The 24,902-nt window shown below is 36.8% G+C and overlaps 1 protein-coding gene across 1 annotated transcript in view; it reads right to left on the bottom strand.

The window, feature by feature from the left end:
• Positions 1–24,902, bottom strand: part of UGT8 (UDP glycosyltransferase 8) — a gene marked incomplete at its 3' end in the record, with an annotated part of 73,626 nt that overhangs the window by 13,781 nt on the left and 34,943 nt on the right. Inside the window, exons 2-3 of the mRNA XM_081332430.1 lie at positions 16,120–16,943; positions 5,192–5,334 (exon numbers count right to left, since the gene is read on the bottom strand). Coding sequence (XP_081188556.1) covers positions 5,192–5,334; positions 16,120–16,941 — 965 coding nt within the window. The 5' untranslated portion in view covers positions 16,942–16,943. The remainder of the gene's footprint in view (positions 1–5,191; positions 5,335–16,119; positions 16,944–24,902) is intronic.

Here is a 24,902-nt window from a genome sequence, read left to right as displayed (position 1 = left end):
GGGTAATTTCTGAAACCCTCCCCAAACCAAAAGCCATTCAGTTTTCCTAGGTTGAGCTGAAGCTTGATATTCCCCATCCAAACTCCCAAAACAGCTTCCAAACATCAAAAAGGACCTCAATAGCATCACTTAACTCACCAGATGTGGAGATGTACAGCTGGATATCAGCAGTATACTAAAACCTTGGTCCATGGCAACAGATGAACCCACCCACAGCAACTTCATGTAAATGTTAAATAAACTCTGCATAACCCCACAAAACAGGGCTAAGGGTGGACCTCTCACTCCTGATCAACACTACTGGAACCAACCACCGAGGAAGGAAGAAAAACAATGCAATACAGTGCTGTCCATCCCCAACCCCTGCAACTGGTCCAGAAGTATATTATAGCCAACAGTATTGAAGGCAGCCAAGAGATAAAGTAATGAGAGGATGGATGCACTACACCAACCTTGCTCCTGCCACAGATCATCCAAAAGCACAGCCAATAGTGTTTCAGTCTCATGCCAAGTCTGAAACCTGAATGAAAGTGATTGGCAAGCACTTATAAAGATTTTTACTAGAAACCAGTATGGATTTGTTAAAAATAAGTACTGCCGGACCAATGTTACTGCTTTTTTTGACAAAGCAACTGGATTAAAGGACCTGGGGAATACTGTACAATAGTATACCAAAACTTTATGTGGCATTTGATTAACTGGATGGTATTGCTACTAGATGGATTTCCAATTGGTTGAATAACCATACTAAATGGTCCTTAATGAGGAAGAGATATGCTGTAGGGTACCTAAGGTTCTATCCTGGCCCCAATAGTATTTATTTATTTGTATGTATGTACTGTATATATGTAAGTATGATTTAAATGAGGGAACAGAAAGGATGCTCAACAGATGACAGAAAACTGGGGTGAAATGGAATGTTGCTAGTGCCTCAGAAGTCAGGCTCATGGTTCAAAATAATCTTAACAGACTTGAACATTGGGCCTTTACTAACACAATCATTTTTATTTCCTAGGTACAGAATCCTAGATTTTACTGGCAAGAAATATAGGCTTCTGCACCTAAGAAATAAAAAAGAAAATATACAAGTATCAGAGAGGTGAGCCTGATTCAGTCATAGTACTTGTGAGAAATATCTTGGTGTCCTGACAGGTCATAGATTAAGCATAAGGTAAATATGAGAACTGATAATTCTATTTCACACTGTATTTGTCAGACCACACCTAGAATATTTTGTCCAGTTTTGGTCTTCCCAATGCAAGGATACTGGAAAGACTGGAGGCACCAAAGATGGCGAGGGGTTTGGAAGCTAAATCCTATGAAGAATAGATTTTTTAAAATTGGTATGTTTAGCACAGTGACGGCAAACCTATGACGTATGTCAAAGTTGGCATGCCATGATGTTTTGGAGGAGCCATCAGCATTCACCAACACCTAACAACTATTCTCAAAAACACACTCCATTCTCTAATTTTTGAAGGCTAAGGAAGTTGTGTGAGGTGTGCTCTCATGCAGCCTCTGGATCCACAGAAATCGCACAAGAGACTCAAGCTCTTCTTGCCATCCCTGGAGCCTTGAAAAACTGTGCAAGAATGGGGTATACTTTCTATTTCACATGTTTTTAAAAGCTACAGAGGCCACAAAACAGTATTCTCTGAAGCTTCCTCAAGAACAAAGGCCTTGTGTAATATGGAACAGCCTTGTGTAGCCTGCAAGGGCCTGTGAACAGAAAAAGAACACCACCTAAAACTTAAGTGGCATGCTGCGGATCCTGGAGAGTGCTACACCATGGGACAACTGCACCATTCCCCAAGGCTCGCATACCTTGGGGAACAGCATGAGGTGGTCTTTTTCAGTGGCCTGGGGGTTGCTGGGGTTGAAGTTGAGTCCAGGGTCTCTACTTTGGGCCCAACCTTGGCGTTGCTGCTGAGTGTTGTTGTTCAGAGTGGCCTAGATAGAAGGGAGATGGAGAATTGTTTCCCTTTTGTTGGGAGGTGGGGGAATTCAAGTTAGCCTAAAAGTTCACCATTGCTGGTTCAGCATAAAACAAGAAGCTAATGGGAGATATAACAGTTTTTCTATACTTGAATGACTGTCACATGGAAGAAGATAAAGACTTATTTTCCACAGTGCCTGAGGATAGGACAAAAAACAGTAAGTGGAAGCTTTAAAGAGAGGTATCCTAATTTGAAATTAATAGGAATTTCCTGATTGTGCGAGCTATAAAACATAGACTAGCTTGCCTACTTAATTATGAATGTTCATTATTGGAGGTTTTCAAACAAAGATTAAAACAAAGATTGCTTACTTTAGTTCAGCAGCTGGGATAGTTTTCATGGTGACCATGAATTATACTCCTGACATACAGTCCTGGCATTACTCCTTAATCACTTCTAATAATACCCCCAACAATGATAAGGCACCATTAGAAGATTAACTAATTTACACTAAAACAAAAATAGTGCTGAATCAACTGCAAAGGCAGCTCATTTCAGATACCTGCTTTATATTCACCAATTTTTAATTTTGAATGTTAACAGATACATATAAATGATATAATATATACACATTTTCAGAAATATATTTTGTTTAACCTTGCATTATATTGTATCAATTTCTATTCACTTAGAGATTAAATGAACTATACAATTTGACCAGAAACATCCAAATGTTACTATACTGTATATTGACTGACCTGGATTATGGCATTGATTTGTTCCAGCAGTCTTTCCATTAACAATATCACACTCAGCAAATGCACTAGGCATTATTAAAATCCAGCAAAATAATTGTTCGGGTAGACTACTTCATGAAGCAAAAGGAGCCAATATCTCCCTTGCCTCTTACTGACTCTAACCTGATGGAATGGGTGAGTTCTGCATCTTACCCAGATGTCAATGCTGCTAACATCGGATGTTCTTACTTTGACAACATATCGGGATGCAGCCTTTTTCTTTCCTATGCTTTACTTTTAGAATTAGATGATACTGGGGGAGGAGGAGGAATGTGATGGGAGTTAGTTAGACATAACGATATAGTAATATTGTGTGAAAGCAGGAGCTTTTGAAATAAGAGATGATAAGAAATGGCGGGTTGGAGAACAGGAGGGAAAACCTGCATTTCAAACTAATTGGAGAATGTGATTTACTGTATGACTGTTAATTAGAGGAGGGATGGTTTGGCTTACAAGGGGGGGGGGAACTGTATTTGCCCGAAGCCCTCTGTCTTAATGCTCTCAAACACAGCCATGATGTAAAACAGGCTGGACACTTTGGATATTTAAAAACTCTATACCTCATCTGCCGGCAATTTTGGTGGCCGGGGCTAAAATGAGATATGGAAAACTATGTCAGGAGTTGTACTGTATGTGCCATCATGAAAAGAATTCCAGGGAAACCCCCTGGGTTACTGCAGCTGGTGGCAGACCCTTCTCAACCATGGGAAAAAATAGCTATGGACTTTATAGTAGACCTACCTGAAAGTAGAGGAATACTGTCATCTGGACTGTGATAGACCTGTTTTTGAAGCAGCCTCATTTCATTGCCTGCAAAGGACTCCCATCTGCCCAACGACTGACTAAATTTTTCTTGAAACATATCTACCGGCTGATGGCGCCCTTAAACGAATAATTTCGGACAGAGGGGCGCAGTTCACAGCGAAATTTGGAGGAGCCCTCCAAATTAATTGGATCATCTCAAGGCTTATCATCTGCTTTTCATCCGGCTACCAATGGGGCTGCAGAATCCGCTAACAAAATGGTGGAGCAATATCTCAGAAGCTATGTTTCCTACCAGCAAACAAACTGGATTGACCTCCTCCCTTTCGCAGAGGTGGCCTACAATAATTTTGTTCACAGCAGCACCGGCTACATGCGTTTCAAAGTAGCCACAGGAAAAGAGTTCAGCCCAATACCTGAATACCCTCAGATGCCCTCTGCTTCCCAGACACTTGATCAATGGGTGAGGGGGTGGGAAGAAGTTTGGAGAAACACAAAAACTGCTTTTAAAAAGATTCCCAAGAACTATAAAAAGCAGGCTGATAGAAAGAGGGCTCCCCAAAGAACATTCCAAGTTGGAGAAAAGGTTTATCTGTCGACTAAATATTTACGCCTCAAATTACCCAGTAAGAAATTAGGACCGAAATTCTTGGGGCTTTTCCCCATTGTAAGGATCATCAACCTGGTCACAGTAGAATTGAAACTCCCTAGGCTTTTAGGGAGAATTCACCCTGCCTTCCATTGCAGCTTGTTGAAACCTTTTCGGGGCTCCACTTTAAGACCTCCCTCTGAGAAGGCACCCGGGCCCCTCGTAGTGGCAGAACAGACTCACTATGAAGTGAAACATATTCTTGACTCTAGAACTTTTAAAGGGAAATTGCAGTATCTAGTACAATGGAAGGGATACTTGTTGTCTGAAGCCAGTTGGGTGAAATCCAGCAATGTGAAAGCCGACAGACTCATCAAAAGGTTCTATGAGAAACACCCTAACAAACCGAGAGACAGTCCCTAACATACACTTTTGTTTGCGCTACAGGGTCTGTCCTTTTTGTAAGGGGGGCCCGGATGTCAACGCTGCTAACATCGGATGTTCTTGCTTTGACAACATATGGAGATGCAGCCTTTTTCTTTCCTATGCTTTACTTTTAGAATTAGATGATACTGGGGGAGGAGGAGGAATGTGATGGGAGTTAATTAGACATAACCATATGGTAATAGTGTGTGAAAGCAGGAGCTTTTGAAATAAGAGATGATAAGAAATGGTGGGTTAGAGAACAGGAGGGAAAACCTGCATTTCAAATTAATTGGAGAATGTGATTTATGACTGTTAATTAGAGGAGGGAATTGTGTTTGATACTATGTGCTAAGGGGAGGAGAATTCAGATTTTGGCTTCGACCATATACCTGCCAATGCGATGCTAATTGAATAAATATTCTTTAAGGTAAACAATGCCTCAAAGTTCTTTGAAGAGTTTTATCTGTCGGAACCATGACATCAAGATTTCACACTGCTTTTGAAATTGAAATACAACATCTGAAACTGTGAATGTTTTTCAAGAACGAGACAGAAACTTTTATGTACAAGTGAGAAAAGCAATAGACCCCAGGCTTTGGGATCCACAGGTTTCCATAAAACAAAAACATTCATCAATCTACTTTATTTATATTTTAAATAATGATATTAATATAACTTACCTCCAAATTACTCTTTGAGGAAGTCTAGCCAGAGCATGTGCCAATTTATCTGCTATTTCTTCAGGTAAGTATTTCACTCCAGCTCCAAATGATACAAGGACAAAGCCATTTTCATTAGCACCATTCACCCATGTTTGCAGATCCTATGGACATAATAGGCTTGCTATCAACAAACTTACTACTGGAAACATCCAATAAGAGTGTGATGTCATAACAATAATATAGTATTTAATTGAAGATTCATCAATAAATAGTTCAATTACTGTTTAAGTTGCTCTTATCCTATGCTCAAAATGGCTTGACTTGGACAGAAAATAAGAAAATAAGTGAAATATCAAAGCTGAGCTACTGTCCCTTGAAGAATAAGTAGATTTTGTGAATTCACAGGTGACTTGTAGAACTTCAATTATAGTCAAGTACCCAATTAGTCTTCAGTGTGGTATCTGATTCGGACATAAGAGTAACAAACTAGAAATATGGGTGAAATCTGGAAAATACTAAGGGATAACACTATATACCCAAAGATTGCAAAGTGGAATCTGATGTCTAGACAGAAATGGCTAATGAAAGTAAAAAGTTATCTTCAGATTGCTATATGTGAAATATCCCTCAATAGCACACCTGGCACTGAAACAATTATTAGTGATTGATCTGTCTAATGTGTGCAGATACCCAATTGCTAGGGATGTATTTTCAGATAGTAAGAGAGCCTATTAGTAACCACTATTTTGACAGCTACTTGCACTTGCATTGTTTAGGGAAGCCTATCCTTCCAGAATGAACAACAGACCTAACATATATCACCTACATATGAGTTGTAGAGGGCTTAAGGAAGAAATTAGGTAGAATTTGATCCTGCATAGATGAAAGCTCAAGACTACCTTAATAATAAAAAATGCACTATCTCAAAGAACTAAATACATAGTAAGTTTATCAATAAAGACAGTCTACTGTTCTGTCAAGCTGATGTGAACACCACTAAGAGACTATTTTCCAAGCAATCAAGAACAATTTGCATCTAGTGTGGTTTAAGGTGCGGGTTATTACCTATAGACCAGGGGTCTTCAAACTTGGCCCTTTTATAACTTGTGGACTTCAACTCCTAGAATTCCTCCACCAGTATGCCTGGCTGAGGAATTCTGGGAGTTGAAGTCCACAAGTCATAAAAGGGCCAAGTTTGAAAACCCCTGCTATACACTTACAAGGCAGACAACCAGGTTACTTGTGGAGCCACCTCTCTCTCACAACATCTGCTTGGCTGATTGATCCTGCACGGTTAACATGTTCCCTGTTCCTTCAATTAAACAATGGTCATCAATTGAGAAGCTTATCAGTAGTAGCACCTGCAATCTGGAATGAAGTTTCCCCAAGGTCCAAATGACCCCATTCTGCTGTTATTTAGAAGAATTGTGAAGAGCTGGCTCTTTCCCCAGGGAAAGTGAAAGTAAGACATGTTATGTTATCATGCTGAGTATCTTTTATATTTATCTTTTATTATTTTACTATAATTTCTCTGACAGTTGTAAGCCATCCAGAATCACTGCAAGTTGAGCTGCATAAATGTTTAATAATTAATAAATTATAAAGTATAATAAAGTATAAAGTACAATAAAATATAATCACTTTCATGGAGAAAGTATTGAAACAAACTGAAAAATGAATGACCATGATACACAGCTCTATATGGGATACATTTAGGTTTAGCAAACCTAGCAGAGTTATGAGAACCCGCTGTCATCTTAAATAACGTTTTGACCAGCTTGGCAATCAAGCTGCAACATAACTAGACACTGGTGTCTGCAAATGAATTCAGACCATGCCACCATCCACTGAAATATTGAACACAGTGTTGCCATGGATTGCAAAATATTTATTTCTTGTATCTCCTATCTACAAAAGAGGCTACTAAGAACCAATTACTGTAATTAATTGACGCAGCTAGGAACATATGAATAGCCATAAGAATCAGGTGACACACAACCCCACAGCCTCAGCCAGAGGTTGAGTAAAGAGGGCAATTTCATGCCACTCTTCTTGTTTATGCACTCCACTAGTCTAGAACTATCAAAGAGAAACTTCACAATTTGAGTGGTTGACTGAAAATGTGCAGCAGTCTGAATATTGTAAACAATTCGTTATTAGTATTATTTCTCCACTGGATTTGTATATGTATGCTCTAATAGCGGGCTTCCCAACATGTTATATACAACTATACTCAACAAAAAACAGCAAATCTCAGTCTCAGAAAGAATGCACCACCAGTTCAGAAAGTTGGAAAGTATGAAAAACAGAGCACACTAATTACAGAACTACAGTACCTACACTTGCAAAGGCACTCGGGTAGCTGTCGTCACAGGACGCAACTACAAAACTAGTAAGAAAGATATCCAGCCAGGATATCCAAGAATGAATAATTGAATGCATGTGGTGACTAAACTCAACAATTTTTGTTTCTTCCTCTCTGATCATCTGGCAGACAATTAAGGTAGGATACTACTTTCTCATGTTGATATGTTACATGGCAAGTTAAGTAATTCACCACTCAAAGAGAAAACTCTAGATCAAGGGTGTCAAACCCGATTGCATCGTGGGCCATATCGTGACTTGTTTTGCCCTTGAGGGGCTGGGGTGGGGCATGGCCTGCATGGGCCATATCTGGCCCGCGGGCTGTGTGTTTGACATACCTGCTCTAGAGGAATAAAGTTTGCTACCATCATATCCAGCAAGTCTCTAGAGGGCAATACTGATATTTGTATCATGATGATTCTGCATTGACATGTCTATTGCTGTAACTGTGGAATCTTGGAATTGTATGGACCAGAATCATCTTGACCAGAACGATTTTAATGCTCAATTTTCTCATGATTCATGGGTAGAATTGCCAGAAATTCTGCTAGCAGAGCCTATGATGATATACAGTGACATTCCTGGGGGACTGAGGGTCTCTTTCTCTCTCTCACACAAACACATTTTGCTAAGTAGAATCTGAAAAAGAAATGATGGACTAATTTTAGCTCACCAAAGATCCACTTCTGTTTTTCAGTGGTCCAAAAAACTCCTGAGTATTATGATGAATAATGCATCTTCTGAGACTGATTCAATAAACTGTAATCTAGTTAGGACATCCTCTTAGGCAGAGGTCCCCAACATTTTGGGCACCAGGGACTGGTTCTGTGGAGAGAGGTTTTTCTGCAGACTGGAGGGTGCATGGTTTTGTGTGCTGCCTGCATCTCGTAGATGGGGCTTTGCTTGTTTGTGAGGACCAGTTGCTGGCATGCCACGGCCCGGTACTGGTCCACGCACCAGGGGTTGGGGATCCCTGCTCTTAGGTTTTACACTTGAAGGCTAGGAATAGATAACAAAAGCAGCGGGATAGGGGGGCATAAGAATTGTAGGTTGCAACAGTGTGAGCACTGATGATGGCAATTGATACAAACAGAGGAAATCTTGTAACTAATATTTTCTAGCTTTCATATGACCTTCCTTTTTTGGAGTTTATGGGCCTCAACACTATTTTATCCAGATCCTCAAAATATGAAATGATTTGGCAAAATTAAGGCATCCTACCAAGCCGCTGCATAAAATAATTTGGAAAATGTTTTTCCAAATTTTCCATGAACTAGTTTCAGCATAGCTCAGCAATATCAGAATACAAAATTATTAAATAGGCTTAGTTGAAGTTTCTGAGATTTCTAAAGTGACATGTGAGGTGCTCAGAACATCTTCCCAGAGAATACCTATCAAATAGTCATAAAAGTCCTATAATTTAGCTTTGTTCTAATGAGCTGGGACTCCTAAATATATAAAATGGAGAATGAATAGCCAGTTGGGTGAAGTGGTTAAGGCATCAGGCTAGAAAACAGGAGGTAGTGAATTCTAGTCCTGCCTTAAGCATCAGATATGGCTGGGTGACTTTGGGCCAATCACACTCTCTCAGTGAACTTACCTCACAGATGTTGTTGTGGAAAAAACAGTAGAAAAAACAAATATTAAATATATTCACAGCCTTTATTTATACAAATGATTTAAAAAAGAAAAAAGAAAAAGTATCAGATAATTAACAAAGAATTTATAAATGTGATTAAGTTATGTTCTGCCATATTTATTAGTGATTAAAGATACTTGAATATCTTCATTCTACAAACCTCTGTTAAACTCTATGCAGAACATTAATATTAGAAAATAACAAGTAATATAATATGGTTCATACAATAAAATTATGAAATTATAAGTTGCAAAGATGTTTGGCTGAGAATTCTGGGTGTTGAAGTCCACCCATCTTTAAAGTTGTCCAGGTTGAGAAACACCGAGTAGAACACATTCTACCAATAAAGTACTGGTACAAGAACTATGAAAAACTAGGTGTCATCCACAATTCATAGACTTTTTAAAAGCAAACTCTATGTTAAAAGGACTATGAGTATCACTAAAGTTTTTTTGAAAAAAGTAAAATAACACTACAAGATATCACTGAAATGAATATAGTCTGCTTGTTGAAAACAGTTCTGAAGGAGTTTGTGTATTCCTAAAAATAAATATGTAAAATGAAATGAAATGAAATGAAAACTTATACAAAATTATATTCTAGAAGTAAAAGGATGAAGTGGGTGAATGTGTTTAACTGAAGTTGTCGCTACTATTAGATGCTGCTCAGTGTTTTCACTATTTTAGTATTTTAAAATACATGATTACAAGACAGATATGGTATTGTACTTACGCTACTGAGTGTTCTTTGTCCTCCTTTTTTTGTAATTAGCTATTCTTTGCAGGCATAAATGCTAAATGCACAGCTGTGACTATATAGTGTGAGGTCCCAGCTGGCAGTAACCAGTGGTGCCTAATACTGAGCTTTGTTTCAGATAAACAACACACGCAAATACAAACATAACTGAGCTTCAATGTCTAAAACGCTCTCTTGTTCAGCTCTTGGAATCAGATATGCAGAAGCATCAGTGACTATTTCCTAATACTTTTGTGACAAATCATTTATAGAAAAAGATACTTGCAATTCATATATAATTTAGAAAATAAACTGAAAATATCAAGTACAATGATTATAGATTTATATTATCTCCTTTAAAAATGTACAAATGGCTACAATTTAAAATATGCTTGATTTTTCTATGGTTTTCTGGATTTATTAATGAAGCCCTGAGTATTCATTTGTAGAGGTATATTTTTATACAAATTGATTCTGATTCATTGTTCATAAAAGGTAAAGGTAAAGGTTCCCCCCGCACATGCGTGCTAGTCGTTTCCGACTCTAAGGGCCGGTGCTCATCTCTGTTTCAAAGCTGAAGAGCCAGCGCTTGTCCGAGGACATCTCCGTGGTCATGTGGCCGGCATGACTAGACGCCAAAGGCGCATGGAACGCTATTACCTTCCCACCGTAGTGGTCCCTATTTTTCTACTTGCATTTTTACGTGTTTTCGAACTGCTAGGTTGGCAGAAGCTGGGACAAGTAACAGGCGCTCACTCTGTTACGTGGCACTCGGGATTCGACCCGCCAAACTGCCGACCTTCTGATCGACAAGCTCATTGTTCATATAAATACATAAATTATGAAAATAAAGTCTAAAATCAAATTGAGAATTTAGATCAAATCAAACTTTTATTAAAATCCATTATCATGTCTCCATGCCTAGATCAATTATATACTGCTCAAAAAAATAAAGGGAACACAAGATAAGACATCCTACTATTAAATACAGTACATTGTGTTGTTTAAGTGTTCCCTTTATTTTTTTGAGCAGTATATATCAAACCCCTCACAAGATCATAGCATGAGTGCTGCTAAATTCGGTAAGATATGCTATGAAAATTAGTGCTTGTGGCTCACTGATGCTTCTGTTACAAGACTTGGAAATATTACAGTACATTATTACAGAAGGATTTTTTCATTATCTGTTTCCATGGAAATCTCACAGTGGGATATAGTGAAATATAACTATATATATATAACCAGGACAAAGAATGCTGGTACCTGTAGTTGAGACCACATAGGTTCTCAAACTTGTATTATTTGGTATCATTTTTGATTCTGAAGTGTTATGTTATTATTCCCATTAATGCAGCAAAATAGTGTGCTAATACATACACTGCAGAGAGACAGACAAATATAATGAATTGGCTTGCAAACAAAACATTTGCCATTCATTTCTGAAGCCATCTCATCTCACCCCTCCCCACCCCTCCCCAATCCAATCTTTCCATTTAATTCTACACTACTCATATAGCAGAGCAAAATGTAAGATGAAGCTAAGAGGAGAGGCAAGTGATTCCGCTCTTCCCTCCTCACCTCCCGACAAGATTTAAAAAAATATTTATGACTATTGGGAGTAGGCTAGAAGTATGTCAGCATTTTTTGATTTTTTTCCCTAATAAAGTTTATAATTCTGTTCAAGCCCCCAAATAAAGTATGCCTTGTAAGTAAACTTCAATGAAAACTAACAGAATATCAGAGTTGGAAGGGACCTTGGAGGTCTTCTAATCCAACACTCTGCTCAAGCAGGAAACCTTATACCATTTCAGGTAAGTGGTTGTCAAATCTCTTAAAAACCTCTGGAGACAAGTCATTCCACTGATTGTTCTAACTGTCAGGAAATGTATCCTTAGCTCTACGTATCTGTTTTCCCTATATTCTGAAAAAGCAGTATTTATTCATGACATAACTACAGTTTACTAGCCACTACAAGTTATAATAAATAACCATCCGCCCATAGAAACTATGAGGGTTTGTCTCTGAAGGGGTCTGTCTCTGACCAAATTTTAGCAACTGTCTAGCAATGCTGTAAATCAGACATGTCAAACACAAGGCCCGGGAGCCGGAGCCGGCCCGCGAAGTGGTTTCATGTGGCCCGCGAAGCCATCCCGGAAACAGTGAGGGAACGGGTCCCACTGCATTGGCCCTGGCCCAGAGACCCTCCTTCTGCCAGAGACCCTCAGATCTGTCCCACTCCTCCCCAGGCCCCCATAGGCACCCTTGATGCGAACGATGTAGAGCTGGCCACGCCCACCCAGTAGGCCATATGCACTCTAGCCACGCCCACCCAGTAGGCCACACCCACCCTGGCCATACCCACCCGGCCCCTTGAAGGCAACCGCAATGCTGATGCGGCCCTCAATGAAATTGAGTTTGACACCCCTGCTGTAAGTTTTCCTCAAAGTGTCACTTAACAGATCCCCTGGCTCCTCCTTATCTAGGAGGGATCTGGCCATCTGGAATAGGGATATCTGCAGCTCAATATTATCTGAGTACCCGTTTGGAAATTTTTTTATAAATGCCCACTTTACTTCTTTTTCAGATGCATGTAGTGGAGAAAAGACCTTAACAATTATATGAGATATGTGCCTTGAGATATTTTAAATCCAATCTGTTCAGAATTGGCAGTCAGCATTGAAAACTTCATTTTTGGTTCAGAAAATATTTGTCAGCTATTATTCATTACATCAAAACTCACGAGAAAATCAAAACACAGATGAGAAAATATATCACTGAATGTTTTCTTACAAAACCAATTCTTAGAGAAAACTGCAATGTTAAAAAGTAAGCTGAGATGGAAACCACTCGAACTACCAGTTTTCTGGGTATATTGATGTCTGCGGGAGAAGTGTTCTGTATTTCAGAAAACATTTTCTCCATATCTAAAACTGGCAATTCTATTATAACCCATGCTTGCAGTGAATTCTGGGAACTGTTCTACCAAGACAAATTGAAAGAATCAAGTTAGAAAAAGCTAAGCTTCACTGAGCTTGAAAAAATAGATGCTTCTCATACCTTGAGGGGATGGTGCAACAATATAAACTGAATAAATAAAATAAGTAAAACCCCTTGTACACAAGAAGTAAATATGAAAATAATAGTCATTTTTCTATAATATCAACTTTCAAATATGAAATCATCCAGATTTTTTTTTTGCCTTAAAACTGCCAACAAGCTGAAGTGGTTTCATATACACAATTTTTTACAGGTGAGAGTGGTGAAATAAATTAATGGGGATGACCAGCCAAAAACTAATCAATACAATACTCAATTCCTAAAAATTCCAAGCAGTTTTCCTCACTTTTGCTAACTTACTCAAAAGCACTACCTTATCAAGCACTCTTCAAACTTAATTATGTAGGTTCAGAGAAACACACCTGGATAACTATCAAGACTCTATAAAACTGCATTTTAAAAAATCAGCCTGATACAATTCTTATTATTAATCAAAGCACAGTATAAATGTTTATATAATTCTTGCATATTTGTTTTTCACTGACAGAAAGACATTGCCAGTCTCCTGATTTCATTTGACAAATGGTAACAATCCATGTGTCCTAGTAACAAACTACAGTTTTTGTGTTCATCACTGAACTTTATTCAAACCATTAGTTGGAGTAAGATTTTCACAGAGGGATATTTGTGTAAATATGTAATTTTATTGTTAACTTCCTGTAAAATAATAAACAGACTATTCTTTTTTCTATAGCTAAGTAGTGATTTCTATCACTTCCAGTTTGGTGCTGAAGAAAACAGCATCTTCTTAGCAATGTCACTTTCTAAAAACTTGGGTTTTATGCAAAGAAAACAAGAAAAGAACGAAAAGAAAATATCTCCTTAATACACAGCTTTTTCCAAAAGCACAGTATGCTTAGTAAGGAGGAGTGCACTTGCAGACAGGCAAATACAGAGCCTTTACAATATTTTATTCTCCATTTTTATTTTAAGCCTTGATCATCTCATGGCATTTGTTTTATTTGCTAGTATTTGATCCTCTGCTGCTATTGATGGAAAATTCTCAAGTACCCTAGCCCTTTGCATCACACTGAAATGTCAATATTTTGGAATTGTCCAACAGATTCATTAGTGCTAAAGGTAATAGCTATCACAACCATGTTCCTTTGGAGAGGGAAGGTGTTTCTAAGACAGGCAGGAGTATGCATATGAATAGTTCTGCATGTTTACAAACGTCATTTGTGATTTAACTTCCCTGGCTAAAAATATTACCCATGGATTATACTACAGCAATACATACAAGACAAACATTTATATCACACACACACACACACACACACACACACACACACACACACACACACACACACACACACACACTATGTGATTCAATCAGGGCTGGTTTTTCAGTGATTTCTAAAATGTTCTTATATATTCATCCATATTAATAACTTGTAATGATAAAAAGAGATGAATTCATGGCAGATGAATTGTACTAGATTTGAAATTAATATTAAGACTTTTTCCAAATTCAGATCTGACCAGGGATGTGGAAGACCCATCTCACAAGATTCATTCTCACAAAAATATTAGCAAAAGAAGAATATTCTGACGAATTTAATTTGACAAAGTGCTACTTCCCCTTGTTCCATATGTTCAAACTCAGCTTAGTACAATAAATTAACTATTTTATTAAGTGTGCATCAATCTTACTGAAAATCCTGTTGCCTTTAATTAGTTGTTTTATTATTACACAAAAAACAGGTGCCCTGCAAGCCACATGAATCCCTTAGCTCAATTTGCAGTCTAAATCCCTCTGACTTTGAACATTCTGGCTGTATATTTGCAATCACTGTATCATTCTGTCATAATCCTCTGTCAGTTAAAACAAAAGAAAGACATTTTAAAAATATAACTGAAAGGCTGAAAAAATATTGACTTTCTCTTAATTTAGAAAATGTATAATCTTTAAATAAGTACTAATTTACAGTGAAACCTCAATTCAATGGAGTTTGCATTGTTTAATTTTTTCCAAACTTTTCCCCTTATATTAATATGCTCCATATTACTAGGTTTAAAAACAGAATTTAATTTATTTAAATTGTGATATTTTTTATTTTAGGATTCTGATATTTACTTATTATAATTTGGACTTCACCACTTTTAGATTGAAGAAAAAAATATCAGAACATTCAGTAACACTGGCAAAGTAGGGGGATTGAAGTATTTATTTCTCTTTCTCAATTTAGCACGAAGAATGAAGAGCAAGCACATCAGCAGCTGCTATTCACAACGGATGAAAGAGAAAATATTTGCAAGTGGGTTAAATGCAAAAAACAGGTACAGTAGGAAATGGCAAGAAAGGTATGATGGATAACTGCTAAACAGCAAGATTGCACTGATATAATTGTCAGAATTTTCTGGAGTTTATAAAAACTATTTTTTTATATTATGTGACTATTTACCTCTAAAAATGACTAAGAAAAATGCTTGTTTGCACCCTTAGACTGAAATATTTTTCAGAAGTAGTCACATTATTATTTAAAAAGCATATACCGTACTACTGCAATTGCAAACAATGTCTCAAAGGGGACTCACACATCATTTTAAAAATATAAGATTCTTTTCTGACACAAACAAAAACGCAGATCCAAAAAGCAAAGAAATCCTTGTGACTTATATCATTCAAATTACAACTTACTGCACTATTTTGTTTAAGAGAGCTGTATCTCTTAATGACAAATAGATACAGCATATATTTAAACAATCTTAAACTCCCCTTTCATAGATTTAGTGAACACCAATTAATTTTTACTAACTTTGCTTGAAGCTCTTTTGCTTTCTAAACTTATTGAAATAAGTTATTAAAATATCAAACAGTGTGAACTATCAGGTATTGATTAATACATTTGAAATTTGATGTTTCTTGACTTCATGTGTAAATATGGTAAATAGCTGATTGAACAATGTATAACATAAAAGGTCTGTTCATTAGTTTCCTGATGTCTTGAATGTCATCTTCCTCCAAATCAAAATCCCTCAGATTCTCTGGAGCTGTTTACAAGAGGACCACAGAGGAAAGAAGGAATGTATAAGAAACAAAATAAAGTAGCATGCTAATAACACGATCCTGAGAATACGTATGAAAACTATTCACATATAATATTCAAGTTGTACAATCTTTCTAACAATAAAATTTAGCAAACCTTACTTCTGGTAGAGGACTGGCTGGTTTGGTCAGTATTCCTCCCACGTAAACAACATTTGGTAGAGTAGGTCTTGGAAACTCTAGTGCTACATCAGTACATAGCATCCACAGGCTGGATTCATGGACCAATTCATACATGGACCTTGCTGGCTGTACATTATACTTCTGCATTATCCTTTCATATTTTGGCAGAATCAAAAAACTGACTCCAAATCTTGAAACCAGATAAACAATAGTGTTCTTAAATCTTTGTAGGAAATTCATATGGTCTGTGAGAAGTGAATTAAATTCAGGAACATATGCTAAGGGTGCAGGTGCACCTACTTCTGCTGGATACCAAAGGCCAGTAGAAAAAACAGCATATTTAATTCCTAAAAGATGGGCAATAACAAATCCACACATCTCATTAGGATCTACTAGTAGAAGGTCAAATTTTTCCTGTTTCAGGGCATGCAGAAGCTTCTTGTTGCCCACAACCATGTCACAATTCTTGGAATAGTGATCCAGAATATCAAACAGCTCCAGTGCCGTTAGTCTCCCAGAAAAGATATTCCTCATTTTGGATTGAAGAAATTCATCTGAGGTGGTTGTATTAAAGAGCCCTGGGTATCGCTGTAGTCTGTAATGACTTGATGGAGGGATTTCTCTGCCCTCAGACAGAAGGAAAACAGCCTGATGGCCATGTTCATACAAGGCAGAAGCCAGGGTCTTGAAAATATATAGATGGCTTTCAAACAAAATTGGCGGCACAATAACTATTTTGGCAGCCTTTGAAATTCCAACAGCACTCCACAGAAGAACGAAAAATGGAATGTAAGACTTCATAGCTGAAATGATAAATAAAAACGTTATTCAATACAACTGAAATGTCATTTAAATATTTTAAGAGCCATTACTTAGTAACAATTGGACATTTTAAGCCAGTCTTTTCCAACCCAGAACTACGTATTCAGTTGTGTAACAATTCCCATAATTCAAGATGTTTTATTGGAGATGTATTGCAACATATCTGGAGGGCATCAGGTTTGGGAAAATTGTTTTAAACTCTAACAAATTGTCACTGAAAATGATTTTACTGACAATCAAAGAAAAAAAATCTTTTAAATATACCTTTAGATGAAATTTTACGCAAAAAAACTATTATTTTCCTAGGAGCAAAATTATTATAGAAAAACCATGCTAGAAAGAGACTAAGCTATATAAAAATAAGGAACTAGAAATCATTGAAAGATATAGGCACATGCCAGAAATACATAATAGCTGTTACCTAATTTTTTCAAATCACATTTCAAGCTACAGCTTCATCTAGGAAACTTGCCAGTTGTTCATTAGCTTACAATATATTTACCTTTAACAAAGATCTTCAGATATTAATAAGGTGTGCTATTTATCTCCATGTCATAGTAACCTTCTCCAGCTGATATCTTAATATTTAATTATCATTAAAGGTAGATAGGGTGACCAGACCACTTTTTCCTATCACCCTCTCAATCGATCTTACTTCATTCCATAAATCCTAATGATGTATGAAGGTTCCAATGTGATACTCTGTAATCCAGTGCCCGGAATAGCATGCAAAACACTTCTCTTTCAGGCATTAAAGTAGTGACATTTTTTCCCCAAACTATGCACACAGAGAAAGCCAGGACGAACTTATGAAACTGTCACATGAACCTGGAAAAAGATGCCACTGTTTTAATTATTCAGAGAAGGGATTCATATGCACTTCTCCTTTTTGCAAAGCACCTCTTTTGGAAGATTTGCATACTGCAACTCTAATAAATAATGTACCATGAAGAAGAGATGGGACAGAGTTCTATACAAACAAATTGTTCAGCAACCATTCCAAGTTACAACAGCACTGAACCTATGGTATTTACACCTGGTCCTCAAATTATCACTTTTGGAGCAGCCCTATGGTCATATGATCAAACTTCAGGTGCTTGGCAGCCTGTCTACATTGATGACAACCCCTATGTCCCCCATCTTTGTCTTTATGTCACCCTGCACTCCACCACCTTCAGCTAATCTTTGCCATCTTCTAGCTCCTACTGTTGATCAAGCATGCCTGGCCTGGCATTTTGTAAACAGCTGTTGGCCACACAAGGCTTTCCAGTTGTTTCCTCACAAGACCAGAAGAAGGCCTCACATGACTAGCAGCTGCCTCACAAACTATGTTATTATATGAAATAGCTAAACACATATTTAAAACCAGTAAATCACCAGCTAATGGAATATGTGAACCCTTATATCAAACAAACCTCTTAATCTATTTTAGCTCTGATTACAGTTCTAATAATTACAGTTAATACACAACATTCTAATATAGATAAATAGAAAAATTACATGTCAGAATTCTACTCTTGCTATATTCCACATTATGTTTTTGTGATACTTTCCATAAAAATATAACAAAAAGATTTCTTGGTTTGTTACTCCATTATCAGAAATTTTAGTCCCAGGTGATAAAACTTGGTTTAATTTGCTTTGGTGGCTATTAAATACTAATAAATATTTTTCAGGATTAACCAGTGTTAATATAGAGTTGTGCACTTCATGCTTTAACAGGAGCCTGAAACATATATAAAATGCTGTGGTTCTAAAGAATCCTCTTGGTAACATTAATATAACTCTTAATGCAATAGCACTTGGGAAGGTGGGGAATTCAAACCCAAAATTATAAACGTTGGATTTTTTTAAACACAACAAAAAGTACTGCACTCCCAAACCATTCTCAAGTATGCAGGGTCTTAATCCATTATAGAGATTTTGTATTCTATTTTGTGTAACATTTCTGGTAATTTTAACCACTGTTTAAATAATAATGATATAGTTTAAAAAATTATAATGAATTGTTAAATTATTTATTAGGAATTAGACAAGAATGAAGATAAATGCATGTTAAATCAAACTCTTTTAAGAGATATTTTTAATAAAAAGAAAGGTTAAGAAATTAATAAGATACTGTCTTCTATCATTCTTATTCTTGTATTAAGACAACTTGAAAAATGGGTGTAGAATGAAAAATCAAAATAGTTAATTGTGATGTGAAATGATGTGAAAGAGAATACTTTGGAAGATGTGTATGATAAAGAATTGAAACAAATCTCATCTGATGCAGAAATATTAGAATATAAAGAAATTGTTTAAAAATGTGGATTATAAAATAAGATGATAGTGAAAATAGAAATGACAACCCAAGAGACTGACCTGGATAATGACTATTACTTGATTTACAAAAGAGGCTTACTAAAGCCTCAACAAAAAGCCTTTTAAGATAGGAGAAAGAAAAACTGAAGAGAGATCAATTCCTATGGCATACAAATGAATTAAACATAAAGACTGCTAGGGGCAAAAGGAAGGAGTGGAAAGTTGGTTGGTTTGACCAAGGTTAAACAAAGTTTCTATAAAATTCTGGGAACCTTTGTGGAATTTTTGCTGACACCAGAACTAAAGTATTAGTAATTTCTAGATCTGCATATGGGTAAGGGCCATAAGGTTAAGACGAAATGGAAGCAAGCTTATATATCTTGTCCAATTTCTTCAATGACCATTCAAAATTAAGATGGGGCTGAGTGAAGGGACTTAGGACTCCTGCCTGAAGTTCTGACCTTCGTAATGCCCCCATGATCAAAATCCAGGCCTTTCATTACCCATCTCCCCACTCTTATGACAGCGAGACTCTGCAACTCCCACCACCACTGTGTGCCTCATCCAGCTAGGCCCACTGGTGAATGTGCCTCTTGCCTGCCCCCCTCCTCCAGCACTCCCAAGAGGCATGGGCCTTCTCTCTGCCCCATCACACTCAAAAGGCCTTGGTGACTTGGCCCATCAGTATGCAGAAATCCTGCTGGCTGATTTCCTGTTCCTGGCTAGCCTTGAGGAAGATTGCTGAGCCTTGCAATGACTGGGTGCACCTATCAGCAATACACAGAAAGAGAAAGGTAAGTGAAGCAAGTCATAGGGGGCAACGAGAAGGCTTAGACCTCTCAGAAGTGGCTGGGGGAAATAGGAGATCTGTGTGCTAGTGTACCCAGTTAGCTGGGCCTTCCAGTCCACAGTAGGTTTTCACATGTTGGTGGCCCTAACTGGTTGAGGTCTTCCAGATGTGGTGGGCCAAATCAAAAGCCCACACCTCATGGGAGAGCCAGGGAGAGGGAGGAGACCCATGACCTGGTGGCCTTAGCAAGCTGAGGCCTTCTGGGGTCAGTGGAGCAGGCAGTCCCAGCCTTCTCGGGACTGGCAGGTGGGAGAAACATGGCACATATACTGGTTGACCTAGCCAGCTGAAGCCTCGCAACCTACAACTGGTGGGTACCATGCCTCCCAAGTCCTCCCACACCCTTTGAGGCACTCCTGCACAGTCATTTAATGACAGCAACAAAAAGAAATGGGATTATGGTCATTGAGTGAGGCAGTCATTAATGACAACAACTACTTGCAACTGGAAATTTCAGGCTCAATTGTGGTCGTACATCGAGGAGTATCTGTACAGTATTTTATATTGGTTATTTTATAACAATATCCTGAGTGTCATAGTAAACTGCACATACCTTTTGTTTCTCTTAGATTTCTCAATGAGCTTTCCACTTCTACCTTAATCAGTTTCAATAAGAAGTATAAGGAGCTGTCACATCTGTGGTTATTTCCATATTTATTTATTTATTATTTATTTATTAATTTAATTTATATACCGCCCTTCTCCCGAAGGACTCAGGGCGGTGAACAGGGCAATACATAAAAACAAGATACAAAAATTAAAAATTATTAAAAAGTAATTAAACAGTGGGATGTCACAGAGCTTGGCTCTTTCCCTATAGCTATTTAACATCTTAATCTCTGGGAGAGGTCATACACTGATTTGAAGAGATGTATAATCAGTATATTAATAAACATATGCTAACAGAAAGTATGAAAAAGGACACTTGGTAAAATGCTAAAATAAAAGAGGCTACAGTTTAGAAAAATGCTGCAAAAATAGGGTGAGAGAAAGGTACTGAATAATGTACATATAGAGAAAGATATAATAGCAAAGAATGTACTGAGAAAGGTTAAGATTAAAAAATTACACTTGGTGTCAGGTAAATGGATAAAATGACACAAAGCCTCCAGTAGATTTAACATAATTTAAAAAAGGAATGAATTATTTGGGATGGAATTTAAAAAAGAGAATGCTGGAAATATTTTTTAAATTTGTATGGGAACATTAGTATGTTTAAGAATTGAAATAATTGCTACACAAGTTAGTATTCAAGAAAAAATAGATTAAAAGTAATTATATATTATTATTTGATGTATTCTATCTTCATTTTGTACAACTCAAATACAAATGCTGTGAGAATGTTGAAAAATGGTAAACTCTTGGGAATATTGAAAAATAATACAGCTTTAGGTGTATATGGTGATATCTAAGAAAATGTTAAAATATGGTTATGGTTCCTTATGGAATAGTTGACTTGTTTAACATGTGAAGATTGCACCAGTCCCTGATAATCAGAATCTTGTGATATAGTTCCCTTGAAAAAATGGAAAGAAAACAAGGGCCAAACCGGTACACTGGAAAATGAAAGGAAGAATTCAGATTGAAAGTGATATATAAAGTGAATAGGTGAAGTATGGAACCTTTAGGAGGGAGTAGATGGTCTGCTGCAATGTATGACTGTTTTAATAGTAGAGAATGGGTGTTCCTCTGATTTATATGTCTGGTACATTGTCTGTATAATGTTCCTGCAATGGATTCCTTTGTTAAACTTATGGTTCAAAATTCATTTGATTTACAGCACTCTTCACATCCATGAATCTAGATTCCATTCTTTTGTTAACAGAACATACAAAAACCGAATTTCCCAGACTCATGGAACGTACCATCTTTGTCTCACCATTTATTTCCAATTCCATGGACAAATGTTCAAACAAGTCTGAGGAACAACCCTGGGATTACCCATCTCATTCAGAGATAAGAAGCAATAGTTTTCACCCATACAAAACCTCCTCATTAAGCCATTATGCATGGATTTATATAATACTATAATAAGAAAGGAAGAATTACAGAAAGTACATGACACATACAACACTCTAAGGGAGTATGTACTATAGAAAACAGGTTACCCTTCCTAGATATCCTTATCAGCAGAGAAAACAATGGCAAATTACAAACATCATACTAAGCAACAACCCAAACTCCGAGAAGTGGAACTGCACAAGAACATTATTCAGACAAGCAAAAAGCACACTCCCATATCCCAGAACTCCAAAAAGAGAAAATAAGCTCCTGTACAGCACCTTCCAGTGCAACCACACCCACGTAACATTATAGAAAAGTGCTCAGTTATAGAAGTTATCGCAACCACAACCAACACAACCTATGAAAAGGATAACTCTCTTATACATTAAGAATATATCTGAGACAACCCCAGCCTACTACAACCTATTGGGATTATTGTAGCACAAAAAGCAGCAAAAGCTCTCCAAAACATCTTAAGCATACTGAAAGACTCACCAACAGGAAAAATATGAATCATCCACAACACCCAACATAAGGAAGGTAACAGTCACTACATAGAAAGCTGCTGAATATATCCATAAATATCAACTGGCAATCAGAAAAGATTATGAAAATTCTTTTAATTTCACAACACATTTACAAATTCAATCACAATTTCACAATCTCCATAACTACACTTCACTCAAGATTGTTTATAAATAGTAGCAGCAAAATTCAATCTCCTGTGTAACGATGTTATCTAGCCTGAATTAAAACATCTGCAGAAAACGAACAAGATTAGAGCATGACAGAAAAAGCAAAAAGGGTGTAAAGTGCCTTGACAAACTAGGTATGTCAGGAGAAATATAAAGGTAAACTGGATGCAAGATTTAAAAAGGTCATGGTGAAACAAGAATAGATAAATATCAAAAATGACTAAGTGCTGAATGAATGTATATTGAATTCAAAAGTGACCGGTGAAAAAGCATTTTGGTCATTGAGATAATTAATATGGATTAAATATCCACGCAAATACATGAAAACTTTAATGAAAAGAGAAATTCTAAGGAAGCTTTGATTGAATTGATTTGACCTGATCCTCAAAGAAAGGGAAGAAAGTTAAAAAAGAAGGCAACATGTTGAGCTATACAGATATAATAAAGGCAAGCAAGGTATGGGGATACACAATGTATGCTGTTTGTTTAATTTATCTGCATTTCCATTTTTCTTCTTTATCTAATATTTTATTTTGTTTACTACTTTTTTTCTTTTTGTATTTTATATAACACTGCTTACCCTGAAAGGGAATAGTGTGATATATAGGTAGGTAAGTAAGTAGGTCTCAATGCCAAAAATTATACTTTTTGCCTTTTTCAAATTAAGATCTTTATTGTAGGAAAAGAAGAGGCAGAGCTTGGGGGCGAGGTCAAGAGAGGAATCAATCTGGATTCGTTACATTGGCACAAGTGATTTAAGTCAAGGTCCCTCTTCAATTCTGTTCACTCTTGTCTAGAGCCAGTTCAGTACTGACTATTGACTAGATTCCTATGTTGTGGTCTCCTGGTTTCTAACTTAATGTGTGATCCTGATTCTTTGCACCTAGCAGTGATAAAAGCTTGGCATTTTGTGAAGTATCAGGTATTTGCCTATGATTTTTCAATGGAATTATCCATGAAAGCCCAAATACATTCTTGCCAAATCATAAGATGAAATGAGATGAAATATTGCATGATCCAGCAATTGTGCAAAAAATGTTGCTTAAAACCAACCAGATCTGCACTGGTGTTAAAGGAATAAGATACTACAATATTTCATGAGATACAACAACTTCAGTGTAAACTAAGATCATTTGCTGCTTTTAAAAATAATTGAAAATTTTTGAGGAAATCTAAGAAACCAAAATATAGCATAGTCAGTTTATAGATATTTCTAAAGAAAAAATATTTTATCATTAATATTGCTTCAACTGAGAGAATTCTTAGTTGATAGCACTCTTAATAAAGCAAAAACATGGTTACACGATTACATGAAGTAAATATATAAGAATATCTTATTGTCAGGTGTACAACTATGATCTATTTGAAATGAGGAAAATACATATAATCCTGAAGTTACTGTAGCTAATCCCCCTTCTTTTCCAAACATTGCCATTTCTAATATTATAGTTCAGCAAAAGAGAAAAGTGTATCAAGATAAGTTGGGACAATTCCTAAACTCTGCACAGTGGCTTTTAATAGTCAGTTAAATTTTTGATTTGAACAATTCCATTTTTTATATAAAATTACAATAGTTGCTGTTTTGAATGAAAGGGTTAAAAAAACCCAAGACATTATTAATGAAATGATATAAAACATAGTTTTACAAGCTTTTTGTTTTCTAAAGTATTATTAGGTGAATTTCCTTTCCCCTAGAAGCAGTGCTATTAAGTCTACCACATTATTTCCTAATTTTCTCTTTCCTAACTTTCCTAAAATCACCACCAGATGGATCTGTAGCTGGCTAACAAACTGTACTCAACGAGTAGTCCTCAATGGCACCACATCCACATGGAGAGAAGTAAGCAGAGGGGTACCACAAGGTTCCATCTTAGGCCCAGTACTCTTCAATATCTTCATGACTTAGATGAGGGAATTGAAAAGGAACTCATCAAATTTGCAGATGACACCAAACTGACAGGAGTAGCCAACATCCCAGAAAACAAACTCAGGGTCCCAAAAGATCTTGGCAAACTTGAACAATGGGTCCTATCCAACAAAATGAGTTTCAATGAGGACAAAAGCAAAGTCTTACATTTAGGCAGGAA

Source organism: Vipera berus (assembly GCF_964194415.1).
Source record: "Vipera berus genome assembly, chromosome: 7".
NCBI lineage: Eukaryota > Metazoa > Chordata > Lepidosauria > Squamata > Viperidae > Vipera > Vipera berus.
The sequence above is the reverse complement of the archived record's forward strand: the minus strand, read 5'-3'. Positions and strand labels throughout refer to the sequence as shown.